This window comes from Paroedura picta, chromosome 7 (genome assembly GCF_049243985.1).
Source record: "Paroedura picta isolate Pp20150507F chromosome 7, Ppicta_v3.0, whole genome shotgun sequence".
Taxonomy (NCBI): domain Eukaryota; kingdom Metazoa; phylum Chordata; class Lepidosauria; order Squamata; family Gekkonidae; genus Paroedura; species Paroedura picta.
The window spans coordinates 23,012,378-23,035,411 of NC_135375.1; the positions used below are offsets into that span (position 1 = coordinate 23,012,378).

The 23,034-nt window shown below is 45.4% G+C and overlaps 1 protein-coding gene across 3 annotated transcripts in view; it reads right to left on the reverse strand.

Annotated features, from left to right (window-relative positions):
- The window catches only part of HMGCS1 (3-hydroxy-3-methylglutaryl-CoA synthase 1), a 28,645-nt gene extending 12,307 nt beyond the window's left edge, over nt 1–16,338 (reverse strand). Inside the window, exons 1-2 of one of the 3 annotated variants that reach the window (XM_077347063.1) lie at nt 16,207–16,338; nt 1,060–1,517 (exon numbers count right to left, since the gene is read on the reverse strand). In XM_077347063.1, coding sequence (XP_077203178.1) covers nt 1,060–1,507 — 448 coding nt within the window. In that variant the 5' untranslated portion in view covers nt 1,508–1,517; nt 16,207–16,338. Of the gene's footprint in view, nt 1–1,059; nt 1,518–5,305; nt 5,483–11,868; nt 11,892–16,206 lie in introns of those variants that run through there. The other 2 variants (XM_077347064.1, XM_077347062.1) reach the window with 2 other exon arrangements.
- Between the last annotated feature and the right edge of the window lie 6,696 nt (nt 16,339–23,034).

The following is a 23,034-nucleotide window of genomic DNA, read 5'->3' on the forward strand; positions in this document are numbered from 1 at the left end:
AATAAAAGAAAGCTCATGCCATAATGAAGCTATCAAGCACTAAGCACATGGCATTCTTGCTTCTTTGCTCCTACTAACCTGCCTCCTCCGTCTCCCCTCCAGCAGCTAAACACAATTTCATGATATAAGGCGCAACAGAGTACTTCATTTTTCATCATACTCCCTGCCACCAGAAAGCCATGCCTTTTAAGAGATGTGACTGAAGTCGTAGTTTTCCTTTTTCCTAAGTAACTACTGGCCATCTTCAAGCAGTGGCTGGACACATATTTATCATGGATGCTTTAGGCTAACCCTGAATTAAGCAGGGGATTGGACTAGATGGCCTCTTCCAACTCTATGATACAATTCTAAGACAGCTTCCTGTGTGAAGTCACCCCCATTGTATGCAGTGGCAGAAAAATTAACTTGCTACTAAGTCTCATTGAAGTCTGGGGGGGGGGGGTTGTTAATGGCCCAATCCTACGCATGAAGGTGGGCATTACTCCCAAAGCAACTTGGACCTCAACAGTCATGAGGCATCAGGGAAGAACTATGGCAAAGCCTCCACTGCTATTTAACACCAGAGGACACTGGCTCTTTAGAGGCCCTCTACCTGTGTTTTGTCTGGCTCTTGGGACTTCTTATGAACACCAGTTGCCTATCCATAGATATGTGCTTGAGGTGACCCATGAATCTTGCTATGTGCTTCAGCTGCTTGTATGGTTAACTAATTCAATGAAAAGAAACTACACCGTTGATTTCCGAATGTTACAGATAAGAGAAAAATGAAATCAGCAGGCCAAAATGATAAGTCTCACAGCCACTCTTGTTTGGTGTATAAATCATATAATTTCTGGGCAAATAACGGGCTCCTAGGTATATTTTTCCCCATTTTCAAATACTTCTTCAATGATTGCCACTGCAGAGTCTGTAATCCATTTAACAGTAAATTAAGACGTATCTCTCGGCTTTACGCTCTCTATTTTGAAGCAATTTTACTTCTACGTGCCCCTCTGATTGCTGTATAAATCATATAATTTTTGGTTAAACTTTTTTGGTTTTTGGTTAAACTAAGCTTACCATCCCAAGAACTAGATTCCACCCAGTTAACAGCATTGAAGAGTGCGGCGGTGCCTCCATAGCATGCATTGGTTGTGTCTATGCCTTCTACATCTGTGTTGCCAGATTCTTCAAACAGCTGCATCAGGACAGTCTTTACAGATTTAGATTTGTCGATGATCGTCTCTGTTCCAACTTCAAGTCTCCCGATGCAGTTGTAGGAAAGATTGTTCCTCTCCATAAGCTTCTGCACCACAGTGAGGCAGAGCGAGTTGATATCCTCTCTATCGGAGCAGAAGCCCATCTTGGATTGGCCCAAGCCAATGGTGTACTTCCCTGCATCCACGCCATCAAATTTCTCCAGCTCTGCCTGGTCGACATACTGGGAAGGAAAATAGATCTCCAAAGCCACTATTCCCACATCCTTTGGCCAACAAGCTTCAGCATTCACAGGAAGAGAGCCAGGCATGGTGGTGTAGCTGAAAGAAAAAGACTCAATATTTAATATGAACAGAACCATGGACAGCTGTGAAGCACAACTCTGTGTACGTTTACAACAGAAATAAGTATCATCAAGTGATCATACTCCCACTATGTCAAAAGAGCAAGGTCATTTTTTTGGTCTAGACTAGTAATTAATACAACTGTATTGTAAGCAGGCCTTTGGATATAAAATGAAGAGCCCAGAGCGGTCCATGTAGACCTTAGTTTGGCAAAAGACAGTGCAGCTGGAACAGGAGCAGGGACCTCATGGCATAGTGTCGGCTGCAGATGGTTGTCCCTGCATTCCCATACCTCTGACCAGCTTTGCAAGTGGGAAGAAGAGTGGCACCTTCAGCATCCAAATAAATTCTTAATACACACTAGTCAAGACACATTCTTGTGGAAATGACACTGCACTGCATGATCAAGCACAGCTGCTCTGAATGGCTGTCCTCCATAATATAAGCCTAGCTGAAAGTCACCTATGCCTGTGGACATCACTACATCCAGTGGCAGTGAATTCTACCATCTACAATGCAATCCTAAGGAAGTCCTAGTGGTCTACACAAATGGGAATGACTCCTAAGAAAGTGTGCAGACTTCTTTATCTCCTGTTGACTGTCCTGAACCTATGGTCCAACAGCTTTAGTGAATGCCCCCAAGTTCTAGTATTATGGGGAAAGGAGAAAAACTTTGTCTACTCCATGGACAATTGTATAAACCTGCTTGAGCAACCCAGCGTGTTATAGGTACTTATGAGCCAGTTGCCTGAGAGCATGTCAATCAATAATAAACTTTTTCATGAAATGGTACACAATTACCTCTAAAATTTAATGAAATGAAATACCTAGCTTTTTTCTTCATCTAACGACAGCAGCAGATGTGGTTGCAGTGAGTCCCACATTCTTTACCAGCAGGCTTAAATTATGTCAGTTAATCAATAATGCCTGACAGATGATAGAACAAAACATGAAACATAAACCACAAACACTCAATTGCTCACCTGTGACCTGCAGTAAACAAAGCAATCCAGGATTTGTCCTGTGCTACAGCTCTCTACCTTCTTAACCCACCTTCGAGAACATATTCAGGAGAGCCTGTGGCAATGGTTCTTAAAGCACAACAGAATTTCCTAGAAACATAAGCTCCTCCCCAAATTCCTCTTCCAGAGGCTGTCCCCACTACACCCACGGTTGAACACCATCCCCCTTTGTTTTTACTGAGTTTGGCTCTTCTTAGCTCAAATGTTTCGAACTGCCTCTTACTTTTCAGCTGCTTCTCTGCAATGCAAATCATGACTGAAAATAGCCAAACAATTTACTTTTGCCAGTTACACTGGGAATACTTGTACAGTACTTTACAAACTAAAGAGAGGAAAGGACAATCCAAAACATTGCTTGGAAGCTGACTGCCTCAGTGATTAGATGTGGCAATATGTGACCACTGAAGCAACCACAATCCGAAGGTTCATGAAACTTGTTCCTGAGCATCAGAGGTCTCCTTAAAAGTCTGGATTTTTACTCCCAAAATTTAACAGCAGTTATCACTTTTAAAAATCCTGGCCCTTCACCATAGCTCAGGGCAAGGAAACTTACTTTGGTCCTCCTATTTTAGCTTCGCAGCAACTCTATCAAGTAGAGTAGGCTGAGAGAAAGTGACTGTTCAAGACCTCCAGGGCTGAATTGAGATTTGTAGCTAGATGATATCCTAACTCAGGGGTGGCCAAACCGTGGTTCTCCAGCTAGCAGGGGCTCATGGAAATTGTAGTCCATAGACAACTGGAGAGCCACAATTCGGTTACTTCTGTCCCAACCAATACAAAACACTGTCTTACTTCTGACTGTTGTGTGGGGAGTGTCATACTACTTAATACATTGGGATACACAAGTTGCACACCTTTTTCCAAAATCTAAGTGGATTTCCCCGCCCATCCATAGTTTTTATACTACAGTCTTCAAAACAAGACAAAACTATTGTTTTATCTGCCTTATCCATGTTGGCTCTAGGATTCATAGCAGGTAACAGGGAAAAACATATTAACAGATTCAGGTAGGTAGCCCTGTTGGTCTGAAGCAACAAGAAGTATGCATGTACACCTTGAGTAAAACTTTGTTAGTCTTAAAAGGTGCCACTGGGCTCAAACTTTGTTCCATAAATTAACAGGTCAAAGAACAACCACAAGCACAGATGGCCAATTATAAGAACATAATAAAAACCATGTAGGATCAGGCCAATGATGGCCAAAACTCAGGTGCCATCTGGAAGGGCCAGAACTCCAGAAGCCCTCCCACTGTTGCTCTGTAGTTTTGGTTTTTGGGAGGCATCACTGCCCTAGACCTAGTGTTTCATCTCTATGTTGTGGCTAATAGCCAGCCACTGTTCCATATGTTTATCCAATTATTAACTGGATCAAGTGTTAATTATCCCACCCATCAAAGCCCAGCCCTTAACACCTGAAACTGGGTGCGTAGCCAAAACTGTTATTCAGAGCAACCCAAGAGCCCCATAACTTTGATAGAAAGAATATACAACAACAATCTGCAACTCAAGAGACAAAGTGTATCACCTGTACTTCTGGCAGGGTGGTGGCCAGTAGCCTTGGTGATATTTTAAACCGCTGCATAATACACATACACAAAACAAAACAACTGGCCTTTGTACATTACTAGGGAAGCCTTCACCAGGGCACAACAGTCTTGCTGGAGAAATATGGAAAGCAAAAGGTGACACCAAGCTTATTTTTTGTAGCAGGGATGGGTGGTAGCAAGAAGGAACTGAATTCTGATTATTTGAATGTAAGCGCACAAAAGGTTGTTAAACAGATTTTAAATTATTTATATTGGATAAAAAATCTTTTATTCGAAAGAAAAAAAGAAACAAGAAGACAGCCTGCCTGTAATAAAACTTGTACTATAGTATCGTTTGTTAATGCTCGCTGTTTACATCCATCCCACTAATTTTTGACACTTAATAACAATCCTTTAAATTTAGTTAAGACCTTAACCTCCCCTCCTACAATCTATCCAAATTTTATCCCCTGCTGGCAAGAGAAGACAGGACCTGCATTAATGGGTATAAACAACATGTAGCATGGTATTGCTTATATATAAGGGGAGGGGGAGGAAATACCACAGAGTAGTCCAGCAGCGGAATCGGCTGCCTAAAGAGGTCGCCAGCTCCCCTACACTGGTGATCTTCAAGCAGCAGCTGGACAGATCCTTATCCTGGATGCTTGAGGCTGATCCTGCATTGCGCAGGGGGTTGCACTAGTCGGCCTGCATGGCCCCTTCCAACACTAGGATTCTATGAAATTAAAGGCATCTTTCTAGCGACAATTTTTAAGTTCCAATGTAAACTTCCTTTAAATTACTCTGTATTTCTCTCATATTCCCATTTCCAGGGGTTTGTCAAAAAGGCTTCTCTCATAACTGTATTGCTTTATTTTGAGATTTATATTCCGCCCTGCCTTGGGAGACGCATCTCCCTCAGAGGAATCAAAAGGCTGTCCTGACGTGGCGAGCCCCCCTCTCCCCCGCCCAAGTGCGAGCTAGCTGGACGCATTCAGGTGACAACACAACCGCCCCTCCCACCCACACCCACAGGGGAAGGAAAGGCAGGTCGACCTTTGCTCCATTGCTAACGCCAGAGTCCGAACTAGGGGAATGTCCCAAGCAGGGACCCTTACTCCCCCCACACCCGCAACCCAGAGCAAGTCCCCTCTTCCCAGCCGGCAGGGAAGGCCTTGGCCGAGGCCCCTCTCCACGCTCCGCGGCCGGCTACTCACCCAGGGCGGAATCCCATCCCTGGGCCCGGAGTCTCCGTCAGGCACCGGGGAGACGACCCCGACGCAAGGAGCATGCGCACATCACTCGCTACACCGCTGTCACCTTGGAGGGTTGGGTGGAAGGGGAAGCCGCGACCGAGCATGCGCACCCGACACGCCAAGTCGTCAGCCTCTCCCGAACTCTCGAGTCGCAAGCTCAGGCCACGCCCATCGACCCCCGCCATTGGACCATTCGCCCGGCTCCAGCGCGAATGGCACGCGAGAGTTCTAGCCTACCTATCCCTGGGCGAGCGGAACAAGACGTTTGGCGCATGCGCGGACTGCACATTTCTCCCCCCCCCCTTTGCATAAGGAAAAAGTGCCTTCTTGGGTAGACCGGTGCGTGGCTGTTTTTGGTCTGTAGCAGCAGGGCGAGGTTTGAGTCCCGTGGCACCTTGACAACGCGCCAAGTTTTATTCAAGGTAGGCCATGCACACGAAAGCATTTACCTTGGATAAAAATGTGTTGGTCTTGAAGCTGCCCCTGGACTCCAAATTTGTTCTGCTGCTTCAGACCAATCTATTTGTATTCAAGGTATATAACAGGGGTAGTCAAACTGCGGCCCTCCAGATGTCCATGGACTACAATTCCCATGAGCCCCTGCCAGCAGGGGTTCATGGGAATTGTAGTCCATGGACATCTGGAGGGCCGCAGTTTGACTACCCCTGCCTTTCCTGTGCATGCACACTTCATCACACAGTATCTGACGGAGTGTGCATGCACAGGAAAGCTTGCACTTGAATAAAAATGTGTTGGTCTTAAAGGTGCCACAGGGACCTTTTGTTCTGCCTGGCGTAACGAGTAATCAGACACTGTTGCTCGGAGCTATACATTTCCTTCACTGCAATACAACTTTCCACAAAGGTCATGTAAACCTATTGTGAATGGTATCTCCTTGAGGCCTGTGTGCCCTGCAACAGGTCTCTTCTGTCTTCCATGCAAGGGGCTTTTGCATACATCAAACCCAGGCCCCTTATGCCTGCTGCTAAGCCAGGCAAACCTAACTTTCTGACAAGCATGCTCCTTTGATTTCTGTTTTCCATTTAGGGGTGTAAGCAGCTGTATGTCTAAAAATGTAAGGAATGACTTCCCTTCCCGTTAAGATTTAAAACCTTTACCGAAAATAGTCCTGCCCATCAAGATTGTGCCCCCATAAATAAAATGGTTCCCTGTAGGGGCAAACGACAAAGCATTTCTTTAACCTGATTTGAGTTTCAGAATACTTAGGTTGGAAGCACTGAGGCGGTCTTACGAAATCAACAGAACTTTCTGGGTAAATTTAATTAAGATCGGCAGTTGATAAGTATTGTGAAAACAACATTCTTAACTGGGAGTAGGAGAGCACTTTGTACGCTGTGTGTCACAGTGCACAAATTAACACACAGGAGCCAAGAAGTTACCCTCCAAGCAACCTTCTAAATAACCCCAAAACAAAGGGGGAAATCCTGTGTGGGTCTACTTGGAAACAGGTAAACATGCAAAGAATTTTTTTTTAGAACTGCAGCCAAACCTGCAGAATCTACTATGAGATCAAAGCTTATGGGTTGGGCAATGCATGCATTTCCCCACCATTACTGCACAATCGTGCAGCATGTAGCTTAATCTTTTGCTGCTAGCCAGCACAGTGAGAACATCCTTTGAAGAATTTCTAGGGAAACTAAAGCTAGCAAATAAAGCCGCTTTGTTTGAGAACTCTATGAAATAAGGCCAACATTTCAATCCCCTGGTGCCTCAGGAAACAAAGTTTTCTAATTGAGTTTCAAAAGTGTGTTTCCCCAAACAATGTTAGAGTGAGGCTGCAAACCCATGAACACTTTCTTGACAGTGGGCCCCACCAAATAAAATACGAGTTACTTCTGAGAGGACCTGATTACAACAATTCCATGAAACAGAAAAACTTTTGATGAGCGCAAGGAATGAGCCTACGGGAGGAAAAATTGATGACGTTAATTCAGATAGAATGATTAACGTGGTCAAGGGAGTTACTTGGGCTTGTGGTGGTTTAAGAGACAGTGTTCTACCATGCTACATCAAGAGGACTCTCTGTCCAATGTTTATCTAAATTCCAATTACTTTTTATTTAGACTGGATTGCTTTTGCCATCAGGTGATGCTTTTGAATTGAATTTTGAGCCTGCGGGGACCCTCCAGGACTGACAGAGGGTGGTGGGTACAACCACAAAATGGCTTCTACAGGAGATAGAGCCACACAAACACACACACAATAGGATGCCTGAGGACCGGAAACATGAGGAGTACTTTTAAAAAATTCATTGGGAAAAAGAGGAGTAAGAAAACCAACGCTACAGTAGCAGCTGCCACCAAAAATTATCTATGGCCAACCATAAGCCCCACTCATAGGTGCCAATGGTGCCACTTTGGGGACCACACTCTCTCGTGTACTTGAAAGTGAGGTGAGGAAAAGTCAGTGGATTAGGACAAACATCCTCAAGTTAAAGAAGTCAAAACATGTCCTAATGAAATGGCTCTTGCTGTATGTTATTTGCTATGTAGCAAGATACAGAGCAATGTTAACCTGCCAGCTTGGTATAGAGACTGGATTGCTTTTGCCATCAGGTGATGTGGACTTCTAATCTGGCAAGCTGAGTTTGATTCTGTGTTCCCCCACATGCAGCCAGCTGGGTGACCTTGGGCTCGCCACAGCACTGATAAAGCTGTTCTGACTGAGCAGTAATATCAGGGCTCTCTCAGCCTCACCCACCTCACAGGGTGTCTGTTGTGGGAAGAGGAAGGGAAGGTGAGTCCTCTTTAACTCCTGGAACAGAAAAGTGGCATATAAGAACAAACTCTTCTTCTTTAGTTCAACCTTTTGTCTACTTGGCAGCATGTTGGCTGCCTTACTACCCTTAGCCACAAGAGGTAATGAAAGCATTTCTGTTCTCACATAAACCAATACTTGCTTCTTGGCCTGCTTCCAAGATTTGGTCTTAAGCATCTGCATGGCAAAAGAACGGGAGCATTCTCCTTCCCACCTTTACACAGGGCAAAATACCAGTTTATCCCAGGTGCCTAATCAAAGGACAAGGCACAGTTGTATAGGCAACCTTTTAATGAGAGTTGAAGCAAGCAAGTTGCCCAAATGGGTGAAAATTACATTGGATATTCTCTGTGCAAAAAAGAAGGTGGATCTTCTCATTGGCCAAGTCACTGTCTGAACCAGGCCTTCAGTCTCACAATCTAGGTAACATGGGGAGCATACCTGTAGCAACATTGACTGATAATACACCACAGTTAAGGAGTTCATGATAGAACAGGGACTAAATGGTATTCCCTTGCTCAGTATTAAGTATTAGGACCCAGACACAAAAACTGCCCTAAACCAGATGGCTCAGGCTACCCCAGTCTCATCAGATCTCAGAAGCTAAGCAAGGTCTGCCCTAATTAGTATCTTGATGGGAGACCACCAAAGAATACCAGGGTTCCTACGCAGAGAGAGGCGATGTCAAGCTACCTCTGAATGTCTCTTGCTCAATCCCAATTTCTTCCCTGGACATGGTATGGCTCATTGTAGCTGTCTTCCCTTTCCACCCACAACAGCCAGGAGTATTTGATTCTCTCCAAGCATACTTCCTTGACATATCAAGAGAACTCCCTCAGCAAGTACAGGGAGCTTGCTTGTCATATCTTGCTTTCCTAAGTCACAGTTGATAGAATTACTGGATATGTGGAAAGCCTATCGCTCTGAGCTCCCAGGAAGATGGGACAGGATTAAAACGCAACCGCTAGGTATCTTGCCATCCTACGTTTCTACTATCGTGCACTTTGCATATCAGCTCCACAAATGCCAAAACCTACTAGTCACCACTCCAAGGTCTGTTAAGTGCACAGGATGTGGCTAATTAAAGCTGAAATACAGAAACTAAATACAGAGTTGTGGCAGCTTGCCAAACGCCTGCACACGTAACAGGGAAATACATTGCTTGCTGCAAGCTGACAGTCAAGACGGGCAACGTAGGCAGATGGCTGCTGAAATCATTTATTTATTTATTATACTTATATACCGCCCTCCCCGAAGGCTCAGGCTTTGTGGTCTTTTAGACAGACAGCAAGAAAACCGGGAAATAGAATGGAGCACCACAGCCATGCTTGATCTGCAAGAAGGCTGAAGGAACCATCGCTGCATCTGTGGGACCCAATCAATTACCGCCTTGTCTCGTATCCTGCGTTTCTGGGGAAGGTGGTTGAGAGGGCCGCAATGGATCAGCTCCTGGTATACTTGGAGGAAACTTCAGGGCTTCACCCATTCCAGTCTGGCTTCTGATCTCACCACAGGGTGGAGATGGTCCTGGTCGCCCTTATGGATGATCTCCGGCACCAGCTAGATAGAGGCAGATTGGTGCTCCTCATGTTGCTCGATCTGTCAGCGGCATTTGATGTCGTTGACCACGAGTTGTTAGCCCACTGCCTTGCCAGGGCCTTGCAATGGCTGATAGCCTTTCTCCAGAACCAAACACAGTGCATCGCTGTGGGACAGGAGCAATCGCACAGTCACTAGCTTTCGTGCAGAGTCCCACAAGGGGCGGTCCTCTCTCCCAAGTTATTCAACATGTGTCATCTTGCCCAGCTGGTCCAGAGCGTTGGGCTGGGCTCTCATCAATATGCGAGTGACACCCAGTTCTATCTTCCAATGGACGGATAGCCCAACTCTCCCGCAGAGACATCTGCTGGTTGTTTGGAAGCAGCGAAGGTCTGGCTCAAGTAGAGCCATCTGAAACTCAACCCTTCCAAGTTGGAGGTCCTGTGGCTGGGGAGGAAGGGTCTATATCTGGAAGCGTGTCTCCCTAGCCTGGTTCGGGTGCAGGTGAAGATCGCTCCCTTAGCCAGGAAGGGTGATCTTTGATGTCTCCCTTTCCATGGAGGCTCAGGTCACAAAGGTAGCCAAGCTGATGTTTTTCCACCTGCGCCAAGCGAGGCTACTAGCGCCCTGCCTGGCCCCGGAACACCTAGTCACAGTGATCCACCTCCAGGCTAGACTTCTGTAACTCACTCTACGCTGGCCGGCCCTTATCCTTGACCTGGAAGTTTCAGCTGGCACAAAATGCGGCTGCAAGGGTTCACACTGGAACATCATGGAGAGTCCATATTCAGCCTGTACTGTGGCAGTTGCATTGGTTACCAGTTATGTTCTGGATCAAGTGTAAGGTTTTGGTATTGACCTTTAAGGCCATCCGCAGTTTGGGTCCAGTGTACCTGAGGGACCGGCTGTCTCCCTCTTTGTCTCTAGCAGAGCGTTATGCTCTGTGAATGTAAACAGGCTAGTGGTCCCTGGCCCTGACCTGATGGAATGAGCTCCTGGAAGAGCTGAGAGCCCTGACGGAGCTCTTGCAGTTCCACAGGGCCTGCAAGACAGAGCTCTTCCACCAAGCATTTGGTTGATGTCAAGGGTGCAACATCAACCAGGTCCCCCCCTCAAATCAACCCACCTTACGGTAGGAGGGGGCAGGGTTATTTTGTTTTTGGTTTTAAATTGTATTTTTATCTGTTGTGAACCGCCCCGAGTTGGCTGGGCGGGAGATAACTCTAACAATAGATATAAATCGTAAATAAGAAGCAAGCTCTTTTGCTTACTCCGGGTTGGCATAGATGCAGCAATTAAATTTATTCAGTGGTAATACTTGGCCAGTTGTTATTATTCATCAATATTTATTTTGATTGGTCACCGAGTTAGTACTACTGCGAATGCCTCTGAGAGTTTGAGCACTGAGCGTTCAATGATTTCACTTTTGTACATTAACTGGCAGAAAACAGTGAAGACTTAACTGTTGGAGGTTCAAGCAGAAAGCACCAAAGTGGGATTACAGCTGAACCTCAGGAAGACAAACACACGTACAGCAAAGCCAAGCCATGGATCAACCACAAGATGTCACCATCTCCCAGTTTCTTCCTTGCATACTCTCCTGTTCCTCAGGACCTTCTCCCCTTGGTAATCTCCTTCCTGCATTGTGTCAGGTCCCCTTTCCTTGCATTTGCATGGAGTCACTCCTTGTTTTGCTCAGAGCTTCACTTTGGCTCAATTCGAGGGTGGAGGAGAACGACATTCTTCCAGCCTATGAATATACACTGTGTGCTCCCAGTCCGTTTGCCTTCATAAATCTTACCCTACGAAGAAACAGGAAAGAGGTGGCTCCCTTTCCTGACAAGCACACAGGGAGGAGGGAGGTTGGTTTCTTGTGACTCACAGTTTAAGCAACAGCAGAGCGGTTTTCAGTCAAGATGGAAAAAAAGTATGTGCAATCCCCACATGATTACATTTAAGAGCTTTCAGGAGAAAAGACCCATCAACATTAGCAGAGAACTTGCAAAAACTCTCCTTAGGTTATGGCTACAGTAGACAGAATTTTCATTGAGCAAGTGAGAGTAAGATGTCCTGGGCGGGATGAAAGGAATGGGGGCCTCAAAGAGCACACCATGCTCTTCTGCCATCGCCATGTAATTTAGAATAGCGAGGGCGATGCAAGAAAAGCCTCACCCAAAGCCACACCCTGCGCACATACACAAACTCACCAAGATGTACAATCAGCAGTGAGACTGAGACTCAGACAGAGCAAACAGCCCTGGGATGAGAGCGGTCTTCTGCAGAGGAAAGCAATGACATAACCTTCATTATTCATTTAACTCTTTGGCTGCTTAGCAACTATCTGTGTCCAATATAATCTCCTTTACCATTAGGCCATCAGAATGACCTAACATTCCTCATTCACTCATGGGGGAGGGGGGGATAATACCTTACTGCACCCCAGCCCTTTGCCTATACCTGTATAAAAAGGTAAAGGTATCCCCTGTGCAAGCCCTGAGTCATGTCTGACCCTTGGGGTGATGCCCTCCAGCGTTGTCATGGCAGACTCAATACGGGGTGGTTTGCCAGTGCCTTCCCCAGTCATTACCGTTTACCCCCCAGCAAGCTGGGTACTCATTTTACCGACCTCGGAAGGATGGAAGGCTGAGTCAACCTTGAGCCGGCTGCTGGGATTGAACTCCCATCCTCATGGGCAGAGCTTCAGACTGCATGTCTGCTGCCTTACCACTCTGCGCCAAAAGAGGCTCTTATACCTGTATATACTTCCACTATCCTTGTTTATGTTTCACCCTGAACTAGACCTTTATGTTTATCCTGTTTAGCTTCTCTATCAAGAGCTGGGAGTTGTCCTCACCACCCCCAGTGCACTATTATTTTGATTGGCTATTGTTTTAAAATAGCTCTCTTAATATTCAGGTTTTGTTGGCCTCCACACCCATCTTCTGTCGTCTGCAGTGCTGAATATTAAATTCACCAGATCTCGGAAGCTAAGCGGAGTGGGCCCCGCTTAGTCCTTGGATGGGAGACCACCAAAGAAGCCCAGTGATGCTATGCAGAGGCAAGCACTGGTAAACCACCTCTGCCTTGAAAACCCTATAAGGTCATCTGTAAGGCCCCTGCTACTTGATGGCATTTTCCATCAGAACCACACCTGCCTCATAGATGAAGACTTCATGATGACGTGAGCTCTGACTCCTGCCACTGGACTACAAAGTCAAACATGTCTAATTTGTACTAGTTTATGGAGAGATTCAAATTCATGCCTATAGTTTCCAACAAAATCTGTAGGTCTTTAAATATCCTTAATTGTGGCTAGATTGGCTTGCCTTTTCTCTCCAGGCATTATTCTTCTTTATAGCGTTTCTGCAGCAGCAGCAGCAACAATTTGGAATATTAAATATTATTAAGCCACTCAAAGAAAAGATTGCTTCCAAGAAACTTACTTCATTGAAAAATACCTTATAAACAGAAGATGCATTAATACTTGGTATGCAGCTATAATACACTTTTCCAGATGTTGGCTGGGAAGCAGAAACTAGAAGGATGCCCAGATACAGCCACATATGATGCAACCATTTCCATACAAGAAGCTGCTAACTTTACCTAAATTGCATTCCCCCCATCTTGTGGATGCAGCAGATTTCCCTTCTACAGCTCCATAGAGGTGCAATGTAAATGAAACTAATTGAACACTCACACAACCAAATACTGTACATTTATTTGTTTGCCAGGCAACTCTTGCCCAAATTAAACACAAACCAAGTATCTTGCTATAATTTAGGGGCATGGAACGTTAGTTGGAAGAGAAGAGCTGCAGCAGAGAAGCAGAATTTTATCCTAGACTAACCTCAGTGACAGGGTATAAATATGCATGCCCATTGTAGAGTCCCTTCCCTGAATCACAAATGCAAAGGTTCAGGAACATTTAGTTCAGCACCTCTGCCAGAGAGCATAAAGGTCTCTATGGGAACTAGATGATCCTTCCAAGTATTCTCTCTTTCTCTCAATCCTTTTTGACCACAATAGGGCAGGAAAAATAGATCGATGGGAGGTAGGCTTAATGACACATTCACTACCATTGGCTCCGTTAATGAACACAACCTGAAATGCAAACTTAGAATCCAGGCATTAAAAACCATGTCTTAAGCTGAGGCAACATAGTAACCCTATTTTTGGATTCTCTTGAGTTTGTCAATGGACATTATGCTAGAATCTCTATGTCACTCTAAAGAACAGAAGCACAACGCATCAAAATTTAGCTGTGACAAAGTCCCACCGAAATAATGGAGAAAGTTGCTATGACGAATCCCATTATTTTTAGTAAGACACGCATGCCTCTTCTGTTCATGCTTAGTCATAATGAAGACCCTTTGTCTTCCATGGGGCTTATATCAAGGCATAAATGTAAAGGACTGTAGCTTTTTTTGCTGTTTCAAAACTACACTGTCATGGCTAATGTTTGCAAGAATGACCCAGGAGTAAAAAGCACATTGTTAATTCAGAGGAGGAGCTGCTTTAACTGGTTCAAGAATTCATTGTGCATATTAGCTTCTTTACAGGTAAAATATGCAGTTCCATTCTGGTTTCTTAGGACAAATAACTGCAGGGAGACCCTGACAACAGATTTCCTCTGACAGTCCTATCAGATCTCCTCTAGTACATACCTGGATAGTGGCTCTTCAGTTGTTTCCTGCTGCCACCCACCATTGTAGTTTGCACACAGCAGAATCCACATAGAATCATAGAGTTGGAAGGCTTCCCCTAGGTCATTTAGTCCAACCCCCTGCACTATGCAGGAGACTCACAACCCTATCACTCATCCACTGTACAATTATTTATACTTGGAGGGGCAGTGGCAGTGTGTTCACAGCAGTACTAAGTTCATGAATTGGCAGCAATGGTGCTGAACTGTATTTCTGCCAGGAATCCAGATAGTCCCTTTGGAACTCTTGGTATCAAATCACAGCGTAGACCCCTCTCCCCATTTTCCTTGCTGCCAAGGTGACTTTCAACAATGGCCACCCCAGAAGTAGAGCAGCTTGAATGCCACAGAACTGAATGTTTGGGAACAAGGAACACTGTCTAACTTCACAGAAGCAATACATTCTTAATAGATGTAAATCAGATAGACAGAACAATCCAAGAAGGATCTGTACATTTTGACAGGAGATGCAATAGTGAGGGAAGCTGCAGTCGGCTTTTGTTTTTTAAGGCAAGGAAAGCAGAAATCATTTTGACTTTATGAGCAGATTCATCGTGCAGGGTAAGATAGGGACCCTATCTAAGTATTCTTGCAAGAATCTCTAAGGATTCTTGCAGAGATGGCAAAAGGCTTTGAGATTTTTGGGGGGGGATGCATTCATCAAACTACCACCAAATTTTGGTTATTAAATTTACACCTATACCACCCATCTCACTAGAGAGAGGAGACAGTTTTTAAAAGATATTATTTTAAACCAGAATATTAACTAGTTCATTATACTAATATCTATAACTCTTTCATGGTTATAGTGTAATTTTTATTGTTTATACATTTGTTGTTACTCACCCTGAGCCTTCAGGGAAGGGTGGGATATCAATAAAAATTATTATTATTGTATTCCCAAGCTAGCCAACTCTACAAAAACCATGCTTCTTGCCAAGGATACTGTTGCTGGGAGATAAACCTGTATCCAACAATCTCAAAGGTAATTGTCAGAAATGGAGCTTCCTGTACCCATACAATCTAATAGGGTCCACAAATGGAAGGTAATTTTTTAAAAATTTTCAGTTCTGCCTTCTTCCTTCCAACTTTTAATTCTGCCTTCCTATGGTTTAGCTGCCTTCAGTCACCTGAAAAGAAAGCTAGGACACCTCATTTGCTGCTATGTTTTTTCTAATGGCAAAATAATTTGGGTTTACACTGGGGCTGCCGGACCACGATTATTAAAATCTGCATTGGGCGGGGCTCTCTCTCTCTCTGATGCTAAGAAAGGAAAATATAAATTTCTATTCCACCCTAAACGTCCTGAGCCCTTTCAGGTTTTAACACTGCCCCAGATGCAAGGAAGACCATGTAATGACCTGCTTTTCTACATTAACCCAGAGTGATATTGTAGGACATGGCCACCTTTTCTAGAGGGAACCAGGTGCCAGAATCTCCAAATTCTTTTAGTTAGGGCAATGGACCCACCCTCTCTGGAACAGAGAAAGCAAAAGCCCAATGGCATTTTAAAGGCTAACAAAATTTATCCACCATAGGCATGCCTGTACATCCATCAGGTCCATGCTCTTATATCAATAAACCTCATAAGGCTAACAGATGTACACTTCAGTGAACCTGGTGAAGGAAGCTTGGGCACCCCAAAATTCACACTGGAGTGAAGATCGTTGAATCTTTTAAAGTGCCACTTGGACTCCTGTTGCGTTTTGCTATTGCAGCCTAACAACGCAACCTGTCTGGAATCAGCACCTTGCCTAGAGAAAGCCATGCACCAGCAGCACCCATCCAATTACATTAGGAATCAGCCCACCTGGCCGAGGTGGACTCACGCACTCCCACCCACCTGTATGCAGCGACGACGCGTCCGAGGCTCGGGTCCTGGGCTCGCTCTCTCACCTGCTCCCTTTGACTAGAACGCCGCAGCAGCTGTTAAGGCGCCTTTAAACGAGTCCCGCTTGAAACCGGTGAGCGGCTGCTCGCCTCGCCCAATCAGAGGCCGGGGTGCCGAAGCCCGCCCCGCCTCTCCTTCCCAACCAATGAGAGACGTGAAGCGAAAAAGGAGAGGGGATGGTGTGAGAAAATGACGACGCGTGGTCAGAGCAAGGGTGCCCAATGGGTATGCCGCTTAGGCACCGGCCGGCGAATGGGCGTGTGACGTAGCCCACCGCCGGCCAATGAGAGGCCCGCTGCTGACTGAGTTGGTGAGAGCGGTTCGGCTGCAGGTCCTCTGGTGAGAAAGAGGAGACGGTCGCCTAGCAACGGGAGGAAGGCGCGCATCTCGAGGGCGTCGAGTTACTTGGCCAAGGGAGGGGAGTTCTTGGAGTTTGGAAAATGCAGAGTGTCCCGGGGGGGAGAAAGGCATAGGAGGAGTGGTAATTCCTCTAGGGAACCAGGAAAGGAATTCAGGCCTATGGAAACAGACACACCTGTATGCTTGCATGAACATGTTTATCCAAACGGGGCATTTAAATATTTAGTTTTTCCAGACAGAAGAACCAGCACTAAGTAGTGGTTAGAGTTTGGGAATAGGATGTGGAAAACCCAGGTTCAGAGCCCCATTCAGCCACATAAGCTCTCTGGGTGTCCTTGAGCCAGTCACACTTTCAGCCTAACTGTATACCTAAGGATACATTCAAATGGGTAGTCGTGTCGGTGTGAAGTAGCACAATAAAAGGCATGAATAAAACTTTGTTGGTCTTAAAGGTGCTACTGGGCTCTGATTTTAATGTGTAACCTAAGGACATGGTTGTTTGGAGAGGAAAAGAAAGTTCTAAGCTGCCTTATGTTCCTGTTGGAAAAAATCAGGGCATAAATAAAATCTTTCATTCTGTAGGTTCCTAAATTAGCCGATTCTAAAAACACTGCATTTATACGTGTGGATTTATATATATACCAGGCTGTCAAAGAGCATAGTGATTAGATAGGATCAAAATGGAAACGAAGTACAAGATTGGAAAACATGGCGATGGTTGACTCATAGGATTGCCAGGTTGGACATCATTATGTGGATGTGTGATGAAGATAGGGCTCACTTGAATCCCTCATATTAGGTCAGACCAGTATTACTGCTTTCTTGTTCAAAAGTATAGCTGCATGACAAGATTTACCACCAGGCAACCAAGTGTTTGTAAATGGAAGATGATCAATTCCTTTTGTGCTCTTAAGAGGACATTGGTGTGCTGCAAATGACCATCTTAGTCAGGATTGTGGTTGCTAAGGCTGAATATAAACACAGTTTCAAAACTGTTCGGAAAGACTGACAGGTATGTTGCTTCAGTCAAGAGGACTACATGGATTTTGGATATTTGCCTAAATATCATAATGGGTTAGAGGATTATCTAATATCTGCAAATAGATTTCAATTAATATAATATTCTGTCTAAAACAGCACATTCTGAATAAAAGACCTGATGACCTGGAGGTTTGCTCCAGTGTTGATGTTGCTATCTGACACCTAATAGTAAAGGCACACTTTTATCTAAGATTTGTGGCAAGACAAGAGCATAGTAGAGATATTACATACTTTCTGACAATGACTGGTATTTTAGACTCATAGAATCATAGAATAATAGCGTTGGAAGGGACCTCCTGGGTCATGTGGTCCAACCCCCTGCACTGTGGAGGACACTCACAACCCTATCGCTCATCTACTGTAACCTGCCACCCCCTTGAGCCTTCACAGAATCAGCCTCTCTGTCAGATAGCTATCCAGCCTCTACCTAAAAATTTCCAAAGATGGAGAACCCACCACCTCCCACTTTATTTGTGCCTAAACAGTTGTGAGTTTGTGTTTGATTTTTAGCTATCATTGAATTCAGTTCTTTGCAATAAAAAGGAAGGCCCACAATATAAAAAATAAGTAGAATTCTAAAAGAAATTAATGGTCTAATGATGTCTACATAATTAGCAAGGCTGTAATTATCCTGAGTGGTATGTTTAATATATTTTTGATTAAAAAAAAAACTGGTATTCATTCCAAGTTCTAACCATCGATGACTTAAAACTGACAACTTGCCAACCATCTTGTTGATCTGACTATCAAAGAATCTGACTTGTGGTTTGATCTGGCTGTTCGGATCTTTTGATGTTTATCTCAATTGCCTTATTTAACTTGTATAGAAGAATTCCTCCTGCACTTTATCTTTAACTTTGTTCTGAAATTATCAGTTGCTAAATAAACATTTCATGGAGCCAATGGTGGCACTCATGAGCAAGAATACCCAAGTAAAAATTTGATTATATTTATTGAACCTCAGTCTTGGCTTTGTCTTTGATTCCATTCTTGCCTGTTTCCCATGTTCATCATCATAGTTCTCTGTTCTAATTGGGAATCAGCCTTGCTGATGTATACACATAAGGGATTCCACTGGCACTTTGTAGTAGTCAAGTGCGAATGTAATCCTCCAGCATCAGTTATTCTGGCTGACCTATACTCCATGCTAAACCCTGCTCCAAATGGTTTAGAGTGGTGACTAAGCCCTACACTGGCATGTACATATGCTGGAGCCAAGTTCTGCTAGCAGTGCACCAGGAGTCAGGCCTGTAACTCCTGGTATAGAATTGTATAGCATTGTGAGCATGTCAAGGGTGGAGTAGGGTTTGGATCCTAATCTTCTCCTAATCCCAGTCTTGCCTTCCACACCTAGAGTTGCCAATTCCAGGTTGATTTGGGGATGGTGCCTGGGAAGGGCATAGTTTGGGAAGGTGGGAACCTCAGTGGGATATAATGGCATAGAGTCCACCATTCCAAGCAGCCATTTTCTCCTGGGGAACCGGTCTCTGTAATCTGGAAGTCAGTTGTCATTCTGGAAGACCTCTCCAGGCTTTACCTGGAGGTTGGCAAATGTATCCTCACCGGTGCAGTGTTATACCACTGAAAACCCTGTTGTATCTTTAAAATAGCCTATAGAAGAGTATCCCTCCTACCCCAACCCCCTGGCCTGGAGCAGTTTAGGATACAAACTAATTCTGCAGCCAGTCACAGCCCATCAGGGTACTGTATAAACCCCATCCAGGACACTCATAACCCAGATAAAAAGAGTGTATGGCTTGGGCCTATAAGTCTCTAGTCTCATGGCAAGAATTCTTAAAACACACATAGATGAGTCTCTGGGAAGAGAACCCTGAAAACAGGTACTTTGGAAAGAGAAAGAAAGAAAGAAAGAAAGAAAGAAAGAAAGAAAGAAAGAAAGAAAGAAAGAAAGAAAGAAAGAAAGAAAGAAAGAAAGAAAGAAAGAAAGAAAGAAAGAAAGAAAGAAAGAAAGAACTGAGTATAAAGGCGAGGCTGGGCCAAGCAGCCAATGGGGAGCCGCGCTTTAGGCGGCTCCCCATTGGCTGCCTGTCCCTGGAGTGACACTTGGAGGGCCCAATCAGGAGCTGTTTCGCAGCTCCTGATTGGGCCCTCTGAGTTTTTATCCCGGACAGAGCCCGCCCTTTCTCCTTCCCCTTAGGGTTTACTCTTTTATTTATTCCGCTCTGCAGGAGAGGTTAAAGATGCCTAATAATTCCCTGCTCAGAATGTTTACATGTACTCCACCTCAGGACACAAACTCCCAACAGGGACCTCAACATGTCCAGTGGGGGATACCTGGGCAGTGCGCCACACAAAGCTAATCAAGGAAGTGGAATTTGCACCAAGTTGTGACAGCTACAACTGTTCACTTGCACACCCTGTCCCCTTATTCTATACATTGTCCCACCAATCCTTGTGTTTAAACTGTTGCTAGCATTGGTGATTGATTGATTAATTTATATCCTGAATTTCTCCCTGAGTAGAGACCCAAAGCATCTCACATTGTTCTCCTTGTCTTTATTTCCCGCACAGTTACATATGTGACTCTTTCATGGAAGAGAGGAATTTGAAGGCAGGTCTCCCAGATCCCAAACAAACACTGGAATCATTTTGCAGTAACTAGGTGTTTCTGTTACATATTCTCCCTGTGTGGAGCAGGCATACAATACTGAACAGTAGTACGGATACCACATCAACGTTGGCAGTATTCTAATGTTGAGATCTTAGAATTGAGCTGCCCAGAAGAAAGTCATACCTTAGCCCAGCTTTTACCTAGAGGGGGTTAGTATATCTGTTGGGGTGCCAAGGCCACATGAACCTCGCAACAAACTCAGCAGAGCTCAAGAGCAGAGCTCAAGGTTGCCAGTTGAATTCCGGATCAGGCTAAGGGTTCTGGTAATTACCTTCATGGCCATACGCGGTCAGGGCCCAGTGTACCTGAGGGACCGCCTCCCTGCCTATGCCCCCAAAAGAGCTCTTCACTCCACTGCTACCAACCGGCTAATGGTCCCTGGCCCTAAAGAAGTCCACCTAGCCTCAACCAGGGCCAGAGCCTTTTTTGTCCTGGCCCCCACCTGGTGGAATGAGCTCCCAGAGGAGATCAGGGGGCCCTGACAGAACTAAAACAGTTCCACAGGGCCTGCAGAAGGGAGCTCTTCCACCAGGCATTTGACTGAGACCAGGCACAATCAACAACATCACAGGCCCACCCTTTCCCCCCCCCCTTGAAATCCACCAAGATTCCTGGACCTATTTATATTACTATTGTTTAATGTTATACTGTTTTCTTATTATCCTTATCCATGGTTCGTTTATATATTTGTGAAACAGCCTGGGGGTGGGGCGTGTCCGGCTTTCCAAGTTGGAATAGGGCCAATCAGGGTGCAGCCAGCAAAGCTTTGCTGGCTGCACCCTGATTGGCCCTGCCACTGCAGCTCCCAGCCTCCATCCCTGAACTCTAGCCTCTTTGCTCTCAGACTTGCCTCAGTGCCTGGAGCCAGCAGCAGGTAAGGGGAGAGGACCCTGGGCAAAGGGTCATGGTGGAGGGCTTGCTAACAAGGGCCTCCTGGTCTGCTAAGCAGGGCCTGCTAACGAGGGACTCCCGGCCTGCTGGCTGCCTGCTAAGGAGCTCTGTCCTGGGCCTGCTAATGAGCTGGCCAGCCCCTACCTGTCCCACTTGAGCCTGCTGCGGGCTGCGGCCCAAAGCCTCCTTCAGCTGCCTGGCCAGGGACCAGGGGAGGGGGCCCTTTCAAGGCCTGTTCTTAGGAACAGGCTTTGAAGCTAGTCAGTTAATAATATTAATGTTATAGTCATTATATGTATGGTTCCATGTATAGTTTTCAGTTCTGTGTAAACCGCCCTGAGCAGAGGGTGGTATATAAATATGAATAAATAAAAATAAATAAAATAAAGAGTCTGCCAACTGCTAAGATCTAACTAATGCCAAAATCCTAGGACATTTTCCATCAACACAAACCCTGTTGTTCAGCACTGGAGAGATCCTCTACAAACCCAACTTGAGTCTTCCACTCCTCCCAGATATGATCATAAGTCTACCTGTTTCTTCCAAACAAGCTCATAAAATTACTTATTAAATCTTGGTGGAGCAAGGGATCTCCAGGCAGAATTTAACAATGAAACATCCAGTTTGGCTAATGATAGTCTTCTTCCACAATATTAGTGTAATAATGCATTTAATTACTCTGTTAATTGCTTAACATGTTATGTAATATGTTCATAGATTGGTCTAGTTTTGTTAAGGATGCTAAGAGAACTGGAGGCCCCTTGACCATCTTCAAGGGAAGGCCTTGAAAAAATGCCTTGGCTGGTTCTGCGGCACTGCACAGCACTGCTGAGCTGCCCGGGACTGTTCTTTTTTGTTTTGTTTAGGAACATGGTATTGCTACTGCATCTCTAAACCAGCAAATTCTGGGGGTGATTCACAATGCCTTCCTTACCTGGAAGCACAGGTCACAAATAAAATTCCTAGTACCCTATCTGGCCCCAGAACACTTAGACACAGTGATCCATGCAATGGTCACATTCAGGCCAGATCACTGTTATTCACTGTATGGAGGTCTACCCTTAACCTTGATCTGGAAATTACAGCTGGTCCAGAATGCGGCTACCCAGGTTCTCATGAGCAGTGGTCTCCAACCCCCGGTCTGGGGATCAGCACCGGTCCATGGATTAATTGGTACCGGCCCGTGGCTCCTTCTCGGAGGCTGCCCTCCTACTCTGCCGCCAGCTCACCTTTGGTCCTTTCCGGCGGCCACTATGGCTAGGGCTCCCCCTCAGCCTGGCACTGCACAGCTGCTGCTGGCAGTGGCCCCCAGCGGGTGGCAGGAAGTTAGGGGCACCGGCAGGAAAGCAAGTGGAGCAGGAGCTCAGGTGGCGACGTCCCTCGGCAAAAGACTCCCCCCCCCCCAGTAAAATTGTCAAGTGTTGACCGGTCCCCAATGATAAGAAGGTTGGGGACCACTGCCTTAGAAGGCCAGATCCTGAAGATGAAACTCAAATACTTTGGCCACCTCATGAGGAAGAAGGACTCCCTGGAGAAGAGCCTAATGCTGGGAGCGTTTGAGGGCAAAAGAAGAAGGGGACAACAGAGAATGAGGTGGCTGGATGGAGTCACTGATGTGTGAACTTAAATGGACTCCGGGGAATGGTAGAGGACAGGAAGGCCTGGAGGATCATTGTCCATGGGGTCGCGATGGGTCGGACACGGCTTCGCACCTAACAACAACAACTTTAAAAATGGCTTCATTGCGAAACAGCCTCGGGAGTTTGGCGATGTCATTTGGAGGGGCGGGAATGAGCCACCAACATTCGAAGGCTGAATTGCGAAATATTCCTTGGAAGTTGTATTTAACTCCCTCT